The 18,747-nt window shown below is 43.2% G+C and overlaps 1 protein-coding gene across 1 annotated transcript in view; it reads left to right on the forward strand.

Moving 5' to 3' along the window:
* Nucleotides 1–18,747, forward strand: part of skic3 (SKI3 subunit of superkiller complex) — a 29,053-nt gene continuing 10,306 nt past the window's right edge. Inside the window, exons 1-31 of the mRNA XM_029717836.1 lie at nt 1–126; nt 2,689–2,783; nt 2,915–3,058; nt 4,356–4,447; nt 4,549–4,624; nt 4,715–4,855; nt 6,250–6,348; nt 6,469–6,577; nt 6,813–6,953; nt 7,031–7,132; nt 7,366–7,490; nt 7,623–7,709; nt 7,841–7,944; nt 8,228–8,354; nt 8,695–8,874; nt 10,866–10,990; nt 11,082–11,332; nt 13,244–13,346; nt 13,727–13,909; nt 14,090–14,240; nt 14,419–14,497; nt 14,716–14,777; nt 15,412–15,468; nt 15,686–15,754; nt 15,914–15,988; nt 16,183–16,324; nt 16,490–16,583; nt 16,761–16,838; nt 16,933–17,057; nt 17,136–17,259; nt 17,371–17,595. Of these exons, the coding sequence (XP_029573696.1) occupies nt 2,694–2,783; nt 2,915–3,058; nt 4,356–4,447; nt 4,549–4,624; nt 4,715–4,855; nt 6,250–6,348; nt 6,469–6,577; nt 6,813–6,953; nt 7,031–7,132; nt 7,366–7,490; nt 7,623–7,709; nt 7,841–7,944; nt 8,228–8,354; nt 8,695–8,874; nt 10,866–10,990; nt 11,082–11,332; nt 13,244–13,346; nt 13,727–13,909; nt 14,090–14,240; nt 14,419–14,497; nt 14,716–14,777; nt 15,412–15,468; nt 15,686–15,754; nt 15,914–15,988; nt 16,183–16,324; nt 16,490–16,583; nt 16,761–16,838; nt 16,933–17,057; nt 17,136–17,259; nt 17,371–17,595 (3,560 nt within the window). The 5' untranslated portion in view covers nt 1–126; nt 2,689–2,693. The remainder of the gene's footprint in view (nt 127–2,688; nt 2,784–2,914; nt 3,059–4,355; nt 4,448–4,548; nt 4,625–4,714; nt 4,856–6,249; nt 6,349–6,468; nt 6,578–6,812; nt 6,954–7,030; nt 7,133–7,365; nt 7,491–7,622; nt 7,710–7,840; nt 7,945–8,227; nt 8,355–8,694; nt 8,875–10,865; nt 10,991–11,081; nt 11,333–13,243; nt 13,347–13,726; nt 13,910–14,089; nt 14,241–14,418; nt 14,498–14,715; nt 14,778–15,411; nt 15,469–15,685; nt 15,755–15,913; nt 15,989–16,182; nt 16,325–16,489; nt 16,584–16,760; nt 16,839–16,932; nt 17,058–17,135; nt 17,260–17,370; nt 17,596–18,747) is intronic.

Below are 18,747 nucleotides of genomic sequence, written 5' to 3' on the forward strand. Positions count from 1 at the left end.
TTGAATTCACTTCCGGGACAAACTCCTTGGTTAACACCTTTTAGTAAAGACCTGTGGTTGCTCGTTGCTGAATTAGCTATAACATACGTTTTAATTACTGAATACAAACATCTAGATAAGCTACAGGTAAAGTTAACGCTTATGTTTTATTGCTGGTCATCTTTACGTGTTGTAACGAGCCAAGCAAGCTAAGGCTACCTAAAAACGAGTGTAAACAACCGTCTAACAGTACTGTTAGCTAACGTTACCAAAGCTATTTTGATTTAGTTAACTACAGTAGCTAGATGTAGTGCAAACTAGTTTTAATAAGGCTATTGCTAGCTCTACTTAGTAACGTTAGTAGTTAGGTTGATGACAAGCTACCTTGCTAGCTGGTAATCCAAACAACGAGATCTAAGCCAAATAATATAACTAAGGTTTCCCCTTTCATCTGTGTCTAAGCTATCTGGGCTAGCTGTAAGACTTGGCGGAATTCGTTTTCAACGATTACCTTCGCCCACGACTGGCTCGTGTGAACTATAATACCGACGCTGTGTTCTAACGTTTAGAAACGTCAATAAAGCGCTTTCGTAACATATAGCCGTATCTTTCAGCGATAAATAATCCTTCAAATAAAACACACTTACTGTTGCAGTTTGGTACAGAACCATATTTATGGGTGCCTCCACCTGAGCTGACGAAACTACACTTCCCGAGTTATGCTTACACAGGTGTTTGGAGCACCCTAGATAGCTAATTAGCACAGGTGGTCTTTTAACAAGCGATGTAACGCTAACCCTGTAAAAAGTGTAGACATTTAACTTCTGTTATTTCTCGCATATATGAAAGGTATGTTCCAAAAAACGTATTGCAAACGATGCGTGTTAATGTTCTGCCCCTGAACTAGGTATTTAACCCACTGTTCCTCGGCCGTCATTGTAAATAAGAATTTGTTCTTAACTGACTTGCCTAGTTAAATAATGTTTTGACTGTCATCGGAGCTTTTAAGTATCCCGATCAGAAGATAGTCAATATGCATTAAAGCAGTTAGCGTCTATGAATGGGGTATGTACAGTCCCTTCTGAAAGTACTCAGTCCCCTTGACTTTTTCCACATTGTTACAGCCTTATTATAAAATTCATTAAATTGTTTTTACCTCCATCTACACACCCCATGACAAAGCAAAAACAGGTTTATACATTTCTGCAAACAACTGAAATATCACATTTACATAAGTGTTCAAACCCTTTACTCAGTACTTTGAAGCACCTTTGGCAGCAATTACAGCATCAAGTCTTCTTGGGTATGACGCTACAAGCTTGGCACAGCTGTATTTGGGGAGTTTCCATTCTTTTCTGCAGATCCTCTCGAGCACTGCCAGGTTGGATGGGAACGTTGCTGCACAGCTATTTTTCAGGCCTCTCCAGAGATGTTCGATCGGGTTCAGCTCTTGCTGGGCCACACAAGGACATTCAGAGACTTGTCCCAAAACCACTCCTGCATTGTCTTGGCTGTGTGTTTAGGGTCGTTGTCATGTTGGAAGGTGAACCTTCGACCCAGTCTTAAGGCCCAGAGCAGGATTTCAGGAACGATCTCTGTACTTTGCTCTGTTCATCTTTGCCTCAATCCTGACTAGTCTCCCAGTCCCTACTGCTGAAAAACATCCCCACGGCATGATGCTGCCACCACGTGTCACCATAGGGATGGTGCTAGGTTTCCGCCAGACATGACGCTTGCCATTCAGGCCAAAGTGTTAAATCTTGGTTATCAGACCAGAGAATCTTGTTTCTCATGGTCAGAGTCTTTAGGTGCCTTTTGGTAAACTCCAAGCGGGCTGTCATGTGCCTTTTACTGAGGAGTGGTTTCAATCTGGCCATTCTACCATAAATGCCTGATTGGTGAAGTGCTGCAGAGATTGTTCTTCTCAAAGTTTCTCCTATCTCCAGAGGAACTCTAGAGCTCGGTCACTGACAATTGGTGCTTGACCAAGGCCCTTCTCGCCGGTTGCTCAGTTTGGCCGGGCAGCCAGCTCTAGGAAGAGTCTTGGTGGTTCCAAACTTCTTCCATTTAAGAATGATGGAGGCTACTGTGTTCTTTGGAATATTCAATGCTGCAGAACCGTTTAGGTACCCTTCCCCAGATCTGTGCCTCGACACAATCCTGTCTCGGAGATCTACGGCCAATTCCTTCAACCTCATGGTTTGGTTTTTCCTCTGACATGCACTGTCAACGGTGAGACCTTATATAGATAGGTGTGTTCCTTTCCAACTCAAGTCCAATCAATTGAATTTACCACAGGTGGACTCCAATCAAGATGTAGAAACATCTCAAGAATGATCAATGGAAACATGATGCATCTGAGCTCAATTTCAAGTCTCATAGCAAAGGGTCTGACTACTTATGTCTAAGTTATTTCAGTTCTTTATTTTTAACACATTTGCAAAAAACTTTTCGCTTTGTCATTATGGGGTATTGTATGTTGATTGCTGAGGATTTGTATTTATTTAATCAATTTTAGAATAAGGCTGTAATGTAACAACATTTGGAAAAAGTCAAGGAGTTTGAATACTTTCTGAAAGCACTGCATGTCTGGGCTAACTGGATAATTGTACTCCACTCCTGTTGCTATTCATTTTAGCCCAATTGCTTAATTTTGGTGACAACTTTGACTGGTATCTTAATTGACTTCTCACTGACTTGGATTTATAGAGACAATGTCAAACAAAGAAGTTAAATCAGCTCTAAAAAATGCCAGAGATGCCATAAAGAACAAGGAATTTAAAGAGGTGCTAAAACACTGCAAGGTAAGTCCTTGCCCATTTCTCTATGTTCTTTCTACACACACAAATAGTGTGAAGGGAAACTGGGTGATATGTAGGATTTTCTGTTTTGAAAAAGTTATTCTGTCTCAAATCAAACCAAATTCCCCCACCAGGCTGCCCTGAAGCTAGAGAAGAACAATTACAATGCCTGGGTGTTCATTGGTGTGGCCGCGAGCGAGCTGGAGCAACCAGACCAGGCCCAGACAGCCTACAGGAAGGCTCTGGAGCTGGAGCCAGAGCAGCTGCTGGCCTGGCAGGTACTGGAGATACATCACACCTAGATCAACTGAACTAATATAGGCCCTCGCTAGACATAGGCTTCTATATTGGACAATCAAGTGAAGAGTGTCCCAAAAGTAGAGCTGTGACAATAAACCATAAATTATCGACATTGACCATACACACAATCACTTATAGCCGGCGTTTCACTGGTATCGTTCATTATGATAAGTAACCTATACCAGAGAAATGTGACGTTTGAAGTGAAATACATTTGCTAATATGGGTGACTGTTAATGAAATTAATGGTAGTAGTTTAAAACCTGTTAAATGTGATCTACGTAATCCCCAAAAGTAATTATTTTTCATGAGAGGGTCAGTAACATAAACAGTAACTAGTAATGCTGCATACTCTGGTTGAAATCTCACCTTTCTGGTAAAAATAGTTGCTGAGGTGTAGTCACTTTTGAGATAACAAGCTCAAATACAATAATGTAGCACATTCAGAGATCGATTTATAGCCAATAATTTTAGATTACTGGCTATAAATCAATCTCTGACTGTGCTACAGCCACAGAAAACTATAGCTCCTGCTGCGCTACGATGTAAGGATTGCAGGCATATGAGTGGCATATTACGATGTAAGGATTCCAGGCATATGAGTGGCATATTACGATGTAAGGATTCCAGGCATATGAGTGGCATATTATGATGTAAGGATTCCAGGCATATGAGTGGCATATTACGATGTAAGGATTCCAGGCATATGAGTGGCATATTATGATGTAAGGATTCCAGGCATATGTTAGTGGCTGTGCTGTAGGGTTCAGCTAGGAGTTGATGGAAAGTCGGAAGAGATAATGAAATGTTAAGAGGGACATCCCAGCTTCATGTGGTGTCAGATTTCACATCCTGCTTGACACAGGCAAAAGAGACATACTCCTGTGTCTGTGAGAATCAGGGCTACCGCTAAATACAAGCCATTTCCATCTATGGTGTCCTACAATCAAAAATGTCGGTCGTAACTGGTACCAGAACCATGCAGGTCCCCTAAACAGGGGACTTTACATCTAAGAGGATTTATTAAAGGATAATAACAAATAAACTTTGGTGCACATTAATGTTATAAATGTATCGTTCTATTTATCATTATCTCATCAATTCAGGCAATCTCTCGTCACAGATTTTTATTCCATATCTCCCAGCTCTACCCAAAAGTCACATTATCTACACATTATCCATCTGTCTTACAGAGTATTCCAGAGCAGTGTTTTGGGGCATATCACTATGTCAACATGCTGATTAGAATGTGATCTGTGATTGTTGCTGTTTTAGGGATTAGCAAACCTGTATGAGAAAAGTGACCAGATGGATTTCAAAGCAGAACTACCCAAAGTCTACCTGAAACTCATTGAGCTTTATGAAAGGTAAGCCATGAAAATCTTAATACCTCTTCTACATCAATAATTTCCCCCCTGTGATTAGCTCTTGGAATATTGTGTTTAACTGTCTTGTTCTGCATACACAGTTCAGACAAAACAAAATGTTATGAGGTGATCAGAAAACTGGCAGACATCTTCCACATGGAGAAGGACTATTTACAGGTCTGTAAAGATAGTAGTTGCCCTTTAAATGAAAAAGGATATATGTTAATTGTTGTGGCACAGGGTGGACATATGCATGTGTGTGTTTAGGTGGCCAGGGTGTGGCGAAGGCTGATTCAGCTGAAGGAAGGAGAAGGTGCTGACAAGGCAGAGCTGCTGCAGCTATGGCAACAGATGACCTGCCTTCTCTCAGACAGCATGGAGGAACACGACAATGAGACTCAGCAGCACGTAAGAGCAAAGATAATATACTCAAATAATCCCCTTAATAAGCGTTGTCTGGGACGTTCCACCTCTAAAAGCAAAAGGAAAGAGGATTTCGACACCCACCATCTCAGATTGTTTCTGTAGTTATGGCCTATTTATTGCCTTACCTCCCTTATCCTACCTCATTTGCACACACTGTATATAGACTTTTTCTATTGTATTATTGACTGCATGTTTGTTTATTCCATGTGTAACTCTGTGTTGTTGTTTGTGTCGCACTGCTTTGCTTTATCTTGACCAGGTCAGTTGTAAATGAGAACTTGTTCTCAACTAGCCTACCTGGTTAAATAAAGGTGAAGTGAAATAAAAAATAAAATAAAAGTTACAATCAGGTAAGATTGGCATTCCTGAAACATTGTTTGGTTGAATTGTAATTTTATCTGGAGAAATTAAGCTAATTGGTTGCACACAAATTGGCCATTTTAAATGTATAGGATTCAGATAATATTCAATAAATATAGTACCCTACATCTGATTTGGACCAAACTTTTCCATCCAAATCTGTTTTTTAAAAAGCTACCCACAGAACCATCACAGCCCATGCCAATCTCAATCCAACAACTAGTAAACAATATCAGTTCTCTATGTTTGACAAGTAGTATGAAGCTGCAGCTTGGAGTATTACTTCTCCATACTATGTAATGTATTGCCTGTGAATTTTTTTCTCCTGTACAGAGAAATTAGTAATTTAAGTTGCTTGCATTATTTACCTTTAAAGTAGTGTGAAAGTAACAGGGTTTGACCACTAGAAGCTGTTGGTCCGGCTATACGACCACACTCTTTTATACATTTTGCTGGTCTGTTTTCTTTTCAACTTTGAGTAGAAAACCAATATATTTGGCTGATGAACATTTATTGTGTGGTCATCCTCACAATTCAAGCCAGTCCGCCATGAAAGCAATTCAGTTTGTCCTAATAGCAACCTAAAGCTTCAGCCCAACTCTCCTTGAACCCAATTCTCCTTTCTCTGAAAGGGCTATCATTTCCCTATGCAATTCTCATATGAAGACTACAGGCTCAAAACTTTAATGGAGAAATGGGTTAAAATGTTGTGACAATGCTAATAAAATAATGAATTTCTTGGCGGTCAGTTTCTCAATACAATTATCAAGAAACCTCTATCTCTCTCTATATATATTGTGATTAGTGATTTACCATAAGACCCAACACCATTACAATACTCTATATATTGAATGTTTGGGACTTTTACCATTTGAAGATCGTTAGAGACCATTCCAAGGGGACCTACAGGGGGGTGTGGTATGCCGTCTCGGTGTTATTGCTAGTCATTACAAAAGGTTTTTCTCCCCTATGCTTTGTGCTCATTCCCACTGTTGATGTTATATTTATGTTGCCAGTTAATTGCAGCCTTTGAGAAGGCCATGGTTCTCTCCGACAATGTGCCTGGCGAGGACCATCGGAAGCTCTCAGCTGACTACCTCAAATGCCTTTCACAAGTAAGTTCGCCGTTTTTCACTCACTCACTCACACACAGTTATGAGTGCTGGGACTATGGGTTAAGACTAGGGCCAGAATCTTGCGCTGTCAACTGACCAGAAAAACGTTCCTCTCTCTAGCTTTCGCATGAAGAGTGTAAAATGAGAGAGGCCTGTGAGTCCATATTGGCCCTCTATCCCTCACAAACATTCCCTTTGGAGATCCTCGGTGCACATCATCTCAAGTCAGGTAAGAAATCACTGACTTAGCAAACTATAGGTAAAGAACTGGTGCAGTCATTGGCAGTGTATAGTTTCACTCTAGGTGAAATAAAAACAAAATATTGACCTTGCAGGACTGGGGAAGGTCAAGTGTACTGTGCAATGATTAGTATGTATTATTTGATTGAGCCTTTTGTTCTATGGACAAAGAAGTGACAGATTGCACCTTTTAAGTAGTCAGCGTGTGTGTATTTGTCTCCTAGGGGTCTGCAGTGAGGACGCGGGCCGTTGTTTCTCCCGTCTCTTGGAGTTGGACCCAGACAGTGGCTTAGGCCATCTGGGTTTGGGCATCAGAGCTCTAGAGGAGGGAAAATGTGACGACTCCATTAAGTACCTGGCCCAAGGTGAGCAATTTGGGGGCTTTGGTTTGGCTGTTGGTCTGTGGTGTTCTCCACCACCTCACTGTCTGTTGTGCTCTCAGGACTGAAGCGAATGCGCTCCAGCTTGGTAGGCTGGTTCAGCCTTGCTCAGGCCCAGCTGAAAATGCACCGATATTCCGACTGCGCAACATCCTGCTCCCAAGGTACATCTAACACATCTGGCCAGTGTTTTATAATCCTAACCTAAACCTTTTCTCTGAAAACCCACCGTACTTTCACATAATCAGGGCTTGGCTACGACCTTACTGTACGCCTATTCATCCTTGTTTGAAGGTTATAGTGACTTGATTAGTTGAAGACCTTATCACCCGAAGTCAAAGATGTGTATTGAGATGTGGCATTCAGTGCGTTGACAGGCCTTGCTGTGTTCTTTCAGGTCTGAAGCTGGGTGGGGCTGGAGAAGAAGCACTGCGACAAAAGCTCCTGAGGCTGAGACTAGAGGCCCTTGTGAGGACTGGGGATGAGCACACTGCAGACCAAGCCCTGGAGAGCCTCTCACAGGTACAGCATTCATACTCCATCTCACCGGCTGCTCCCCAACGGCTCACCACCAATATGCTCCAGTTCTCTACTACTATCTACTGATATGTATGGGGATTTGTTTGTTTGCTCATCAAAATATTTATTTTATAGCTTTTAGATGCTAACAATGACCCTGTCCTGGTAGCCTTAAAAGGAAGAGGGTATTTGCAAAAAGGCCAAGTTGACCAAGTGCTCCAGGTAACTTCACAATTATTGGTTCCGCTAACATATCTCTTTAGTAACCTCAGGTGAATGGGTATCAAATATATTTTGTGCCTATTTTGTTGATTTCCCGTGTGTCTGCTAATCTCTGGACTTGTACCCAACAGGTGTCCACGGAGCTGCTGAACTCTCACCCTGACCTGGCTGAGGGACTGGCGCTGAGGGGACTGGCACACATTGCACAGGGCCATCACCAACTAGCAGAACAAAGGTGTGTTCAGGGACTTCAGTTGAAAATCTGCCCGCTGGCTAAAACTGGCACTTTTACTATAATGTTGATTAACGTGCACTGTAGCTGTAAAACTAAATGTAATAAAGTAAGTGTGTGTGTGCGCACCCATCCCCCATTCAACCCACTTCTTCTGTATTGATAACTGTCTCTATTATTACCGTTTTAATCAACAACTCATCACTGATCCTAAGAGACAGCGTGACTGAAGTAGACCATGTAGTTAGATCAACCTTCGTCTTGTCGTCTCCTGTCCCTGTTGTAGCCTCCTGCAGGCTGCAGCCCAAAACCCAGCCTGTGGAGAGTACTACTTCCTGTTGGGGCGGCTGTACTGGGACATGGGGGAGGAGAGTCGCAGGGACAGGAGCAAGGCCCACACCCATCTACTGAAGGTCAGTGTTGCCAGCGGGGCCTCTGTCTGGGGAACACTGTATAGATGGAGATTCATAGTATGGGGAGAATGCATGACTGTCACATCCACAACCAAGCAACTCCCTGCCATTTTGAAATGCACACTCATTGATGAGAGGTTCCTGTGCATTGTTACTCTTATGGCTTCTAAATGTCATAGGATGATCAAGAGGCTTTAACAGTGGGTGGGATGGTCTGTGGGCACATTTCAGGCTTTCGTACAGTTAAACTACAGTGCTTCTCACATCCAGCTGTACGGTATGACATTAGTTTGGTGATTGGCTCACTGCCATTACTGACAGCTGGTGTGTTTTGTGTCAGGCTGCCAAACTGGATCCATACCTGGGCTCTGTGTTCTGCTACCTGGGCCATTACTACCGGGAGGTGGCCAAGGACCAGGGTCGAGCCAGGGGCTGCTACAAGAGAGCCTTTGAGCTGGACAGCAACGACGCAGAGTCCGGGGCTGCCTCTGTGGATCTGAGCATGAAGGAGGGGGACATGGTGAGTTGTCTGTTGATTTGTTCTGGTCCTGGAGGGCTGCAGCCGATAACAGAAGACTTTCCCCCTGTGGAAGTGACTCTAGTAGTCCATCCACCCGATTCAATACATTTGGATAAAACCTAAATGTCACTTAGGCCTACCTAACTGTTTGATATACAGTTGAAGTCGGAAGTTTAAATATATTTGGCTAAGGTGTATGTAAACTCAGTTTTTCACAATTCCTGACATTTAATCCAAGTATAAATTCCCTATCTTAGGTCAGTTAGGATAACCACTTTATTTTAAGAATGTGAAATGTCAGAATAATAGTAGAGTGATTTATTTCAGCTTTTATTTCTTTCATCACATTCCCAGTGGGTCAGAAGTTTACATACACTCAATTAGTATTTGGTAGCATTGCCTTTAAATTGTTTAATTTGGGTCAAATGTTTTGGGTAGCCTTCCACAAGCTTCCCACAATAAGTTGGGTGAATTTTGGCCCATTCCTCCTGACAGAGCTGGTGTAACTGAATCAGGTTGCAAGGCCTCCTTGCTCGCACATGCTTTTTCAGTTCTGCCCACACATTTTCTATGGGATTGAGGTCAGGGCTTTGTGATGGCGACACCAATACCTTGACTTTGTTGTCCTTAAGCCATTTTGCCACAACTTTGGAAGTATGCTTTGGGTCATTGTCCATTTCGAAGATCCATTTGCAATCAATATTTAACTTCCTGATTGATGTCTTGAGATGTTGCTTCAATATATCCACATAATGTCCTTTCCTCATGATGCCATCTATTTTGTGAAGTGCACCAGTCCCACCTGCAGCAAAGCGCCCCCACAACATGATGCTGCCACCCCCGTGCTTCACGGTTGGGATGGTGTTCTTTGGCTTGCAAGCCTCCCCCTTTTTCTTCCAAACATAACGATGGTCATTATGGCCAAAAAGTTATATTTTTGTTTCATCAGACCAAAGGACATTTCTCCAAAAAGTACAATAATTTTCCCAATGTGCAGTTGCAAACAATAGTCTGGCTTCTTTATGGCGGTTTTGGAGCAGTGGCTTCTTCCTTGCTGAGCAGCCTTTCAGGTTATGTCGATATAGGACTCATTTTACTGTGGATATAGATACTTTTGTACTTGTTTCCTCCAACATCTTCACAAGGTCCTTTGCTGTTGTTCTGGAATTGATTTGCACTTTTTGCACCAAAGTACGTTCATCTCTAGGAGACAGAACGCATCTCCTTCCTGAGCAGTATGACTGCTGCGTGGTCCAATGGTGTTTATACTTGCGTACTATTGTTTGTACAGATGAACGTGGTACCTTCAGGCGTTTGGAATTTGCTCCCAAGGATGAACCAGACTTGTGGAGGTCTACAATTTTTTTTCTGAGGTCTTGGCTGATTTCTTTTGATTTCCCATGATGTCAAGCAAAGAGCCACTGAGTTTGAAGGTAGGCCTTGAAATACATCCACAGGTACACCTCCAATTGACTCAAATGATGTCAATTAGCCTATCAGAAGCTTCTAAAGCCATGACATCATTTTCTGGAATTTTCAAAGCTGTTTAAAGGCACAGTCAACTTAGTGTATGTAAACTTCTGACCCACTGGTTTTGTGATACAGTGAATTATAAGTGAAATAATGTCTGTAAACAATTGTTGGAAAATTACTTGTGTCATGCACAAAGTAGATGTCCTACCCGACTTTCCAAAACTATAGTTTGTTAATTAGAAATTTGTGGAGTGGTTGAAAAAATGAGTTTTAATGACTCCAACCTAAGTCTATGTAGACTTCCGACTTCAACTGTAATATCAATATCACTTAGGCCTACCTAACTGTTTGATATAATGTCAATGTCACTTAGGCCTACCTAACGGTTTGATTCAATTGATTTTGTGCCTGGATGAAATGTTTCTCTTGCTAGTGTAGACTACGGACATTGGATTGCACTATAATCTATGCTGCTGTGTCAAGCATCTGTCCCTGTTCCCTCGATCTGCCTTCCCCAGGACACTGCCCTGGCTGTGCTCCAGTCAGTGATCCAGAGAGCCACCCCTGGTTCAGCAAAGTGGGCCTGGATGAGACGAGGCCTCTACCACCTGAAGGTGGGCCAGCACCCCCAGGCCTGTGCAGAGTAAGACCCCTGACGCGACCACTCATTTCAACATAGTCTCTGACACCACATACGAACATACATACACACACTCATTGATTTGTTGTGTCAGTCTGCAGGCTGCTCTGAGGGCTGACCCCCAGGACTGGGTGTGCTGGGAATGTCTGGGCGAGGCCTACCTGAACCGCCGGAGCTTCACGTCGGCCCTGAAGGCCTTTGCCAAGGCCCAGCTGCTCAACCCCTCCTCCATATACAGCCTCTACCAGACTGCTGCCATCAAACAGACCCTGGGCAAGTTCAAAGAGGCTGCTGCAGAGTACCTGCAGATCATAGCCCGGGAAGACTATGTGCCTGCACTCAAAGGTAGGGGTGTGTCTGAACGTGCACACGTGTGTGCCTCCTGTCCTTGTTTGGTGTCTATTCCAAGGTGAATAGGTCCCTGGCAGGACCTTATTGGGAGACCATTTTGTTCTCAGTTCTGTTGCAACTGTGACAGTCTAACAGCATACACTAATTACAGTATGTCCAGAAGCTCTGAATGGATCATGGTGGAGGATGACCTTTCCTTGAATCCCAGCCATCACATACAGTTGAAGTCGGAAGTTTACATACACTTAGGTTGGAGTCATTCAATCAAATTTTTCAACCACTCCACAAATTTCTTGTTAACAAACTAGAGTTTTGGCAAGTCGGTTAGGACATCTACTTTGCATGACACAAGTAATTTTTCCAACAATTGTTTACAGACAGATTATTTCACTTATAATTCACTGTATCACAATTCCAGTGGGTCAGAAGTTTACATACACTAAGTTGACTGTGCCTTTAAACAGCTTTGAAAATTCCAGAAAATGATATCATGGCTTTAGAAGTTTCTGATAGGCTAATTGACATCATTTGAGTCAATTGGAGGTGTACCTGTGGATGTATTTCAAGGCCTACCTTCAAACTCAGTGCCTCTTTGCTTGACATCATGGGAAAATCAAAAGAAATCAGCCAAGACCTCAGAAAAAATTGTAGACCTCCGCAAGTCTGGTTCATCCATGGGAGCAAATTCCAAACGCCTGAAGGTACCACGTTCATCTGTACAAACAATAGTACGCAAGTATAAACACCATGGGACCACGCAGCCGTCATACCGCTCAGGAAGGAGACGCGTTCTGTCTCCTAGAGATGAATGTACTTTGGTGCGAAAAGTGCAAATCAATTCCAGAACAACAGCAAAGGACCTTGTGAAGATGCTGGAGGAAACAGGTACAAAAGTATCTATATCCGCAGTAAAACGAGTCCTATATCAACATAACCTGAAAGGCCGCTCAGCAAGGAAGAAGCCACTGCTCCAAAACCACCATAGAAAAGCCAGACTGTTGTTTGCAACTGCACATGGGGACAAAGATTGTACTTTTTGGAGAAATGTTCTCTGGTCTGATGAAACAAAAATAGAACTGTTTGGCCATAATGACCATCGTTATGTTTGGAAGAAAAAGGGGGAAGCTTGCAAGCCAAAGAACACCATCCCACCCGTGAAGCACGGCGGTGGCAGCATCATGTTGTGGGGGTGTTTTGCTGCAGGAGGGACTGATGCACTTCACAAAATAGATGGCATCATGAAGGAAGGGAAATTATGTGGATATATTGAAGCAACATCTCAAGACACCAGTCAGGAAGTTAAATCTTGGTCGCAAATGAGTCTTCCAAATGGACAATGACCCCAAGCATACTTCCAAAGTTACGGCAAAATGGCTTAAGTACAACAAAGTCAAGGTATTAGAGTGGCCATCACAAAGCCCTGACCTCAATCCCATAGAAAATGTGTGGGCAGAACTGAAAAAGCGTGTGCGAGCAAGGAGGCCTAGCAACCTGACTCAGATACACCAGCTTTGTCAGGAGGAATGGGCCAAAATTCACCCTACTTATTGTGGGAAGCTTGTGGAAGGCTACCCAAAACGTTTGACCCAAGTTAAACAATTTAAAGACAATGCTAACAAATTCTAATTGAGTGTATGTAAACTTCTGACCCACTGGAAATGTGATGAAAGAAATAAAAGCTGAAAGAAATCATTCTCTATTATTATTCTGACATTTCACATTCTTAAAATAAAGTGGTGATCCTAACTGACCTAAGACAGGGAATTTTTACTCGGATTAAATGTCAGGAATTGTGAAACAGAGTTTAAATGTATTTCGCTAAGCTGTATGTAAAATTCCGACTTCAATTGTACCACCAGCCCCAAGCATTGCGATCATTTCCATGTGTGTGCGTGCTGCCCCCAGGCCTTGGGGAGTGTCTGCTGTCTTTGGCCAGAGGCCTGATGGAGGACTATAGAGATGGAGGAGCCATAGACGTCATCCAGCAGGCCATCCAGTACCTCTTCAGGTTAGACACTTCACTCAGCGTTCCCAGGAGCCCAGAGAGGCAGCTCATTGAATAGGATTACTTGAACTCACCATCGGCGATCAGAGAGAATTGGAATTAATTGGGTCCATCATAAAATTACACTATGGTATCAAAGGGCACTTTGCTCATGAGAATGACTTGGGCTACCAGTATTACATTTGATAAATGCCTTGTTGCTTTCATGTAATGTGAGGACTTTAAACGTACATCGTTTCTCAAGTTGCTCATGAAACAAAAGTCAAGGGCCTCAACACATGATTTGTTTTTCACTATTAAAAATGATTTTGTTGTGAAAATGTTTACAAAAAAACACTTGACTGTACTTAACAACCCCTTCGCCTGTGTCTGTCCACTCCCAGGGCTGTAGAGCTGCGTCCAGACCTGTCCTGTCTGTGGAAGTTACTGGGAGATGCCTGCACCTCAGTCAGCACTGTGGCCCCCAACAGGGCCCGCGTTGTGGTGCCAGGACCCCTGGCCGGGTTACAACCCCCAGACCAGGGCCACCTTCTCAACCAGGGACACACCCTCCGAGTGGGGGAGAGGTGAGGCGTCAACACCGGCTAGTCGCTAGTGTTCTGATAGAAGCCACGTGATTTGAATACACAGGACAACGCTATCTCAAGGCTAATGGATACTGGGTAGGAGGAACCCAATCTGGTGTCATGATTTTTAGGTTTGGTCTACACTGTAAGATGAATCAGGAATAATGTCTTTGTGTACAGATGCTATGGGCGTGCTCTGAAGCTGATGCCTGAGAGCTCCAGCCTGTGGTATGACCTGGGTCTCAACTACTACCACCAGGCCTGTCTGCCCCGCTGCCTTCAGGAGATGGAGCACAACACCCTGCTACTGCTGCTGGAGAAGGCCCTGCAGGTACAAAACTCACCTGGCTGGATGGCAGGATGGATGGCAGGATGGGGCAGAACACTCAATTGTCTGGGGAGAAAGAGTTGGAAGAGATGTATTTAGCCCAATTCTTGGAGTTAAACACCAACACCTTTCATAGTTAACATACAATATCAATGTAACACACTCTTTCTCTTCTCCTCAGTGTGTGAAGAAGGCCATCATGTTGAACAGTAGTAACCATAGCTACTGGAACGCCCTGGGAGTGGTCGCCATGAGCAAAGGTAGAAAGATGTAGCCTGGGTACCAGTCTGTTTCTGCTATCATTACACTCCTTGGCACAATTTTTTTTTGACATTTCTGTAATTGGCAGAACCCAAGTTTTTTTTTTTTACCTTTGTCTGGTTGATGGGAGCTTTCGTTGGTGGTGGAGCTATGGGATGTTGCCATGTCTTTAGGTCTGTTTATAACATAAGAATGGCTGTTTACTCTTCCTTTTCAGGACTTGAGAACTATGCCCTTGCCCAACACAGCTTCATTAAGTCAGTGCAAGTGGAACCCAATGTAAGTACAACACATCACACACTATTGGGTACTCACTTTTCATTGAATCATCTCTTATGTCTTAGTCTGGGTACCAGTCTGTTTAGCTGCTTTCATTCCACTCATTGCCACTCCTTGTCACACTGAACAGACTGACCTTTCTGCCATCTTCAAATATTAACATTCTATCATTAATGAGCTTGAGTAGAACAGAGGAATTGATCCTGATTCGATAACCCTCAAAACTATCATCCAATCACAACGATTAGGCACATATTGGAACTCATCACTTTTTTCCTCCACAGAACATGTTGGTATAGTTTTTTGTTTCTCCAGACCAGTCTGTGAAAAGCTGCTAGCTCATGTCAAAATTCTCTAAGTAAATACATCCTGCAATTCCGACCACAAAACGTCTCGGCTCTGGTTTTAAGTCTCAAAATTACAACAACTTTGTTAGAATTTTTTATTATATCTTCCAGAGTCCATACGTTGTCATGGAATTATTTGTTATGTTTAACAACCAATCAGCAACTCTGCCATAAATCGAGCTGCATATTGAACGTTGAGATTGCTGAAAGGCCAGTCTCTTTAAACATACTGGTCCCCAGTGTAGTTATGTGTGTGTCTATTAAAAATAAATGTCCTCCCAATCTAGAATGTTGTTGCTTGGACAAACCTGGGTGCTTTGTATCTGAAGAAAGACAGTGTTGAGGTATGTGTCCTCTAGACCGTGTAAATTCCTATGTCTATGCTCTGTCTTTATTACTGTCAGGTTCATTGTATTAGGAATGTCTAATTTCTGGTAAATTAACTTGATTGTGACTCTATCTACTGATGTTTATTGAAAGCATCAACTTCCATAGTGTGTGTTATTTATTATTCGCTTCATTCCCCTGTTAGTTAACAATCCTGCTCCATTGCTTTCCCAGCTCTCCCATGAAGCCTTTAAGATCGCCCAGTCTTTGGAACCACTGTATGTCAACTGCTGGATTGGACAGGTATCTTGTGACATGCCTACAAGGCACCAGAGACCGTAACCATGCAAGCCAGTGTTGCTCAATGTTATACAGACATGTTCTAACCTCCTATCCCTTTCTTTTTCTCCTCTTGTCGATCACTTTGCTCCCCATATCCCGTTTTCTACTTCTTTGTACCAGGCCCTTATTGCAGAGATGGTGGGCAGTTATGATACCATGGACCTGTTCAGACACACCACAGAGCTCAGTACACACGTATGTCAATTCATTCCTCCATTTAGGCTACTGTTGGTGGTCCTCAGCTGAGACCTATTGGAATGATGTTATAGCATCTCATTGTCTGCTATTCTGTTATCCTGTCTTGTTTTATTCTCTCGCTCTTGTGCTCTCTACTCTTTCCTCGCTCTCTCTCCTTTCTTTCTCGACCCCCCCCCCACATACACACCTAGACGGAGGGGGTAAAGGGCTATGCTTACTGGGTTTGTGCCACTCTGCTGGATAAGAGTAACAGGGACTCTGAGCTCTATCGCTATAACATCGTCCAGATGAACGCGGTGTCTGCTGCTCAGGTGGCTTTGAGCAAGTACACAGGTGTGTGGTCATCAATCAAGCTTTCTTACAATGGCCTTCTTATGCCATAATTGGCTAAACTTGAGATTGTTGTACCTTGTGCATCTTCTGTCTTTGATTGTGAAAATGTAGAAGTTAGCTGTAAGAGCCTAAAGGGAAATGGTTAATTTCTTTCTGTCTTGTCAGAGCGTATCCAGACAGACCCTGATGCCTTCGTCATGCTGGGTTTCCTCAACGAGCACCTGCAGCTAAAGAAGCAGGCAGTGCTAGCTTACCAGAGGTGTGTCTGTCTGGAAATGGATTGTGTGTGTCTGTGTGTTACAGTGCGCCTCTACTTGCTATTTAAATGAAAGGTTAAATAGAAAATGAATGTCTTAAATAGGAAATGAATAACTTCTGTTTTTCATGAAGTAATTCACTAATGCCATATGTTTCGACTTCTTCCTCTTCTCCTCAGAGCTGTGGAGTTGCTGCAGACGATGCCTTCTGTGGAGTTACTGGCCTTCTCCCTGGGAAGCTATGGCCGGGCCCTCTGGTACCACAACACTTTGTCCTCGTACAGACGTTCTGAAATGATTGAAAGATCTCAAAAAACAGGTTTTGTAGTGTGTGGTGTTTCTACCCCTCAGCAACACAGGCCAATGGGAGGAGGCGGTGCGCGTTTACTCTTCCACATCTCTAGAGGTGCTCCATGACTTGGCAGGCCTGGCGCTGGCCTACTGCAGAGCAGGACTCATCCCAGAGAGCATCAGTGGTGAGTGGCTCATTCAGTGTCGGGGGGGGTTGTATTTTTATATGTTTGGATGCCTTTCAACATTGCCCTGTCTCCTAGCCTATGAGAAGGCTCTGATGGTGGCCACCACTGAGAAAGAGAAGGCCTACATTCTGACTTCTCTGGCTCTGCTGCAGCACAGACTGGGGAACATGGACTCCGCTAAAACACTGCTTTTCAAATGGTCAGTTCCCCCTGACGCACCACTGCTTCCACACTTCTCCCAAAGACACTGAATGAAGACCTAAATGACTAAACCTGTGTGTTTCTGTCTCTTTGTGTGTGGTGTCCGTAGCTCCATGCTGAAGGAACCTGTGCCAGAGTCTCTGCTGTGCCTGTGTGCTCTGGGGCTGGTCCATGGGGACAGCACACTGGCCAGCGCGGCCCTCACTGAGCTGCTGAAGCAGGGCAGGGCCGCTGGGGCTGCTGTGGAGCAACGCTGCCTGCTCACCTGCACCCTGCTGGCCCTGCAGGGCAACTACAGCGCTGTGCAGCGAGAGGCCTCCAGGGCCGTCCACAGGTACACCTCAACACCACTGCCAAGGGTGTAGGAAAACATTTTGCAATGAAAACTAGTTTCTTATTGGACCAAATACTAGGTAGGTCCAGGTAGTTACCTCCACGTTTCAGCCCACTTGGCTCCATTTGGTTCCTAGTGTATGCAACCCAAGTCTCAATGTTGACCCCTAATCCCGGCCTGTACTACAAAACTATTCCATCCCCCTTCCCTTGAGTAGCATCAAGGTCCCTTTCTTATCTTCTTACGGCTGAAATCCCGTTAACGGGATCGATATGACAACAGCCAGCGACAGTGCAGAGCGCCAAATTCAAAACAGCAGAAATCTCACAATTAAAATTCCTCAAACATACAAGTATTATACACCATTTTTAAAGATACGATTCTCATTAATCCAACCACAGTGTCCGATTTCGAAAAGGCTTTACAGTGAAAGCACACCAAACAATTATGTTAGGTCAGCGCCTAGTCACAAAAAAACATACAGCCATTTTCCAGCCAAATAGAGGAGTCACAAAAAGCAGAAATAGAGATAAAATGAATCACTAACCTTTAATGATCTTCATCAGATGGCACTCATAGGACTTCATGTTACACAATACATGTATGTTTTGTTCGATAAAGTTCATATTTATATCCCAAAATCTCAGTTTACATTCGCGCGTTATGTTCAGTAATGTTTTGCCTCCAAAACCACCGGTGACTTTGCAGAGAGCCACATCAGTTTGCAGAAATACTTATCATGAACTTTGATAAAATATAAAAGTGTTATGCACAGAATTAAAGATACACTTCTCCTTAATGCAACCGTTATGTCAGATTTCAAAAAAGCTTTACGGCGAAAGCAAACTTTTGCAATAATCTGAGTACAGCGCTCAGACATCAAAACAATCCATACAGATACCTGCTATTTTGGAGTCAACAGAAGTCACAAATACCATTATAAATATTCACTTACCTTTGATGATCTTCATCAGAATGCACTCCCAGGAATCCCAGTACCACAATAAATGTTTGTTTTGTTCAATAAAGTCCATCCTTTATGTCCAAATGCACTGTGCTCGCGCAGTAAGTTCAGACGAAAAGTCAAAAAAGTTATATTACAGTTCGTAGAAACATGTCAAACGATGTATAGAATCAATCTTTAGGATGTTT

The sequence above is a fragment of the Salmo trutta genome, chromosome 27 (genome assembly GCF_901001165.1).
Source record: "Salmo trutta chromosome 27, fSalTru1.1, whole genome shotgun sequence".
In the NCBI taxonomy this organism is placed as follows: Eukaryota; Metazoa; Chordata; class Actinopteri; order Salmoniformes; family Salmonidae; genus Salmo; species Salmo trutta.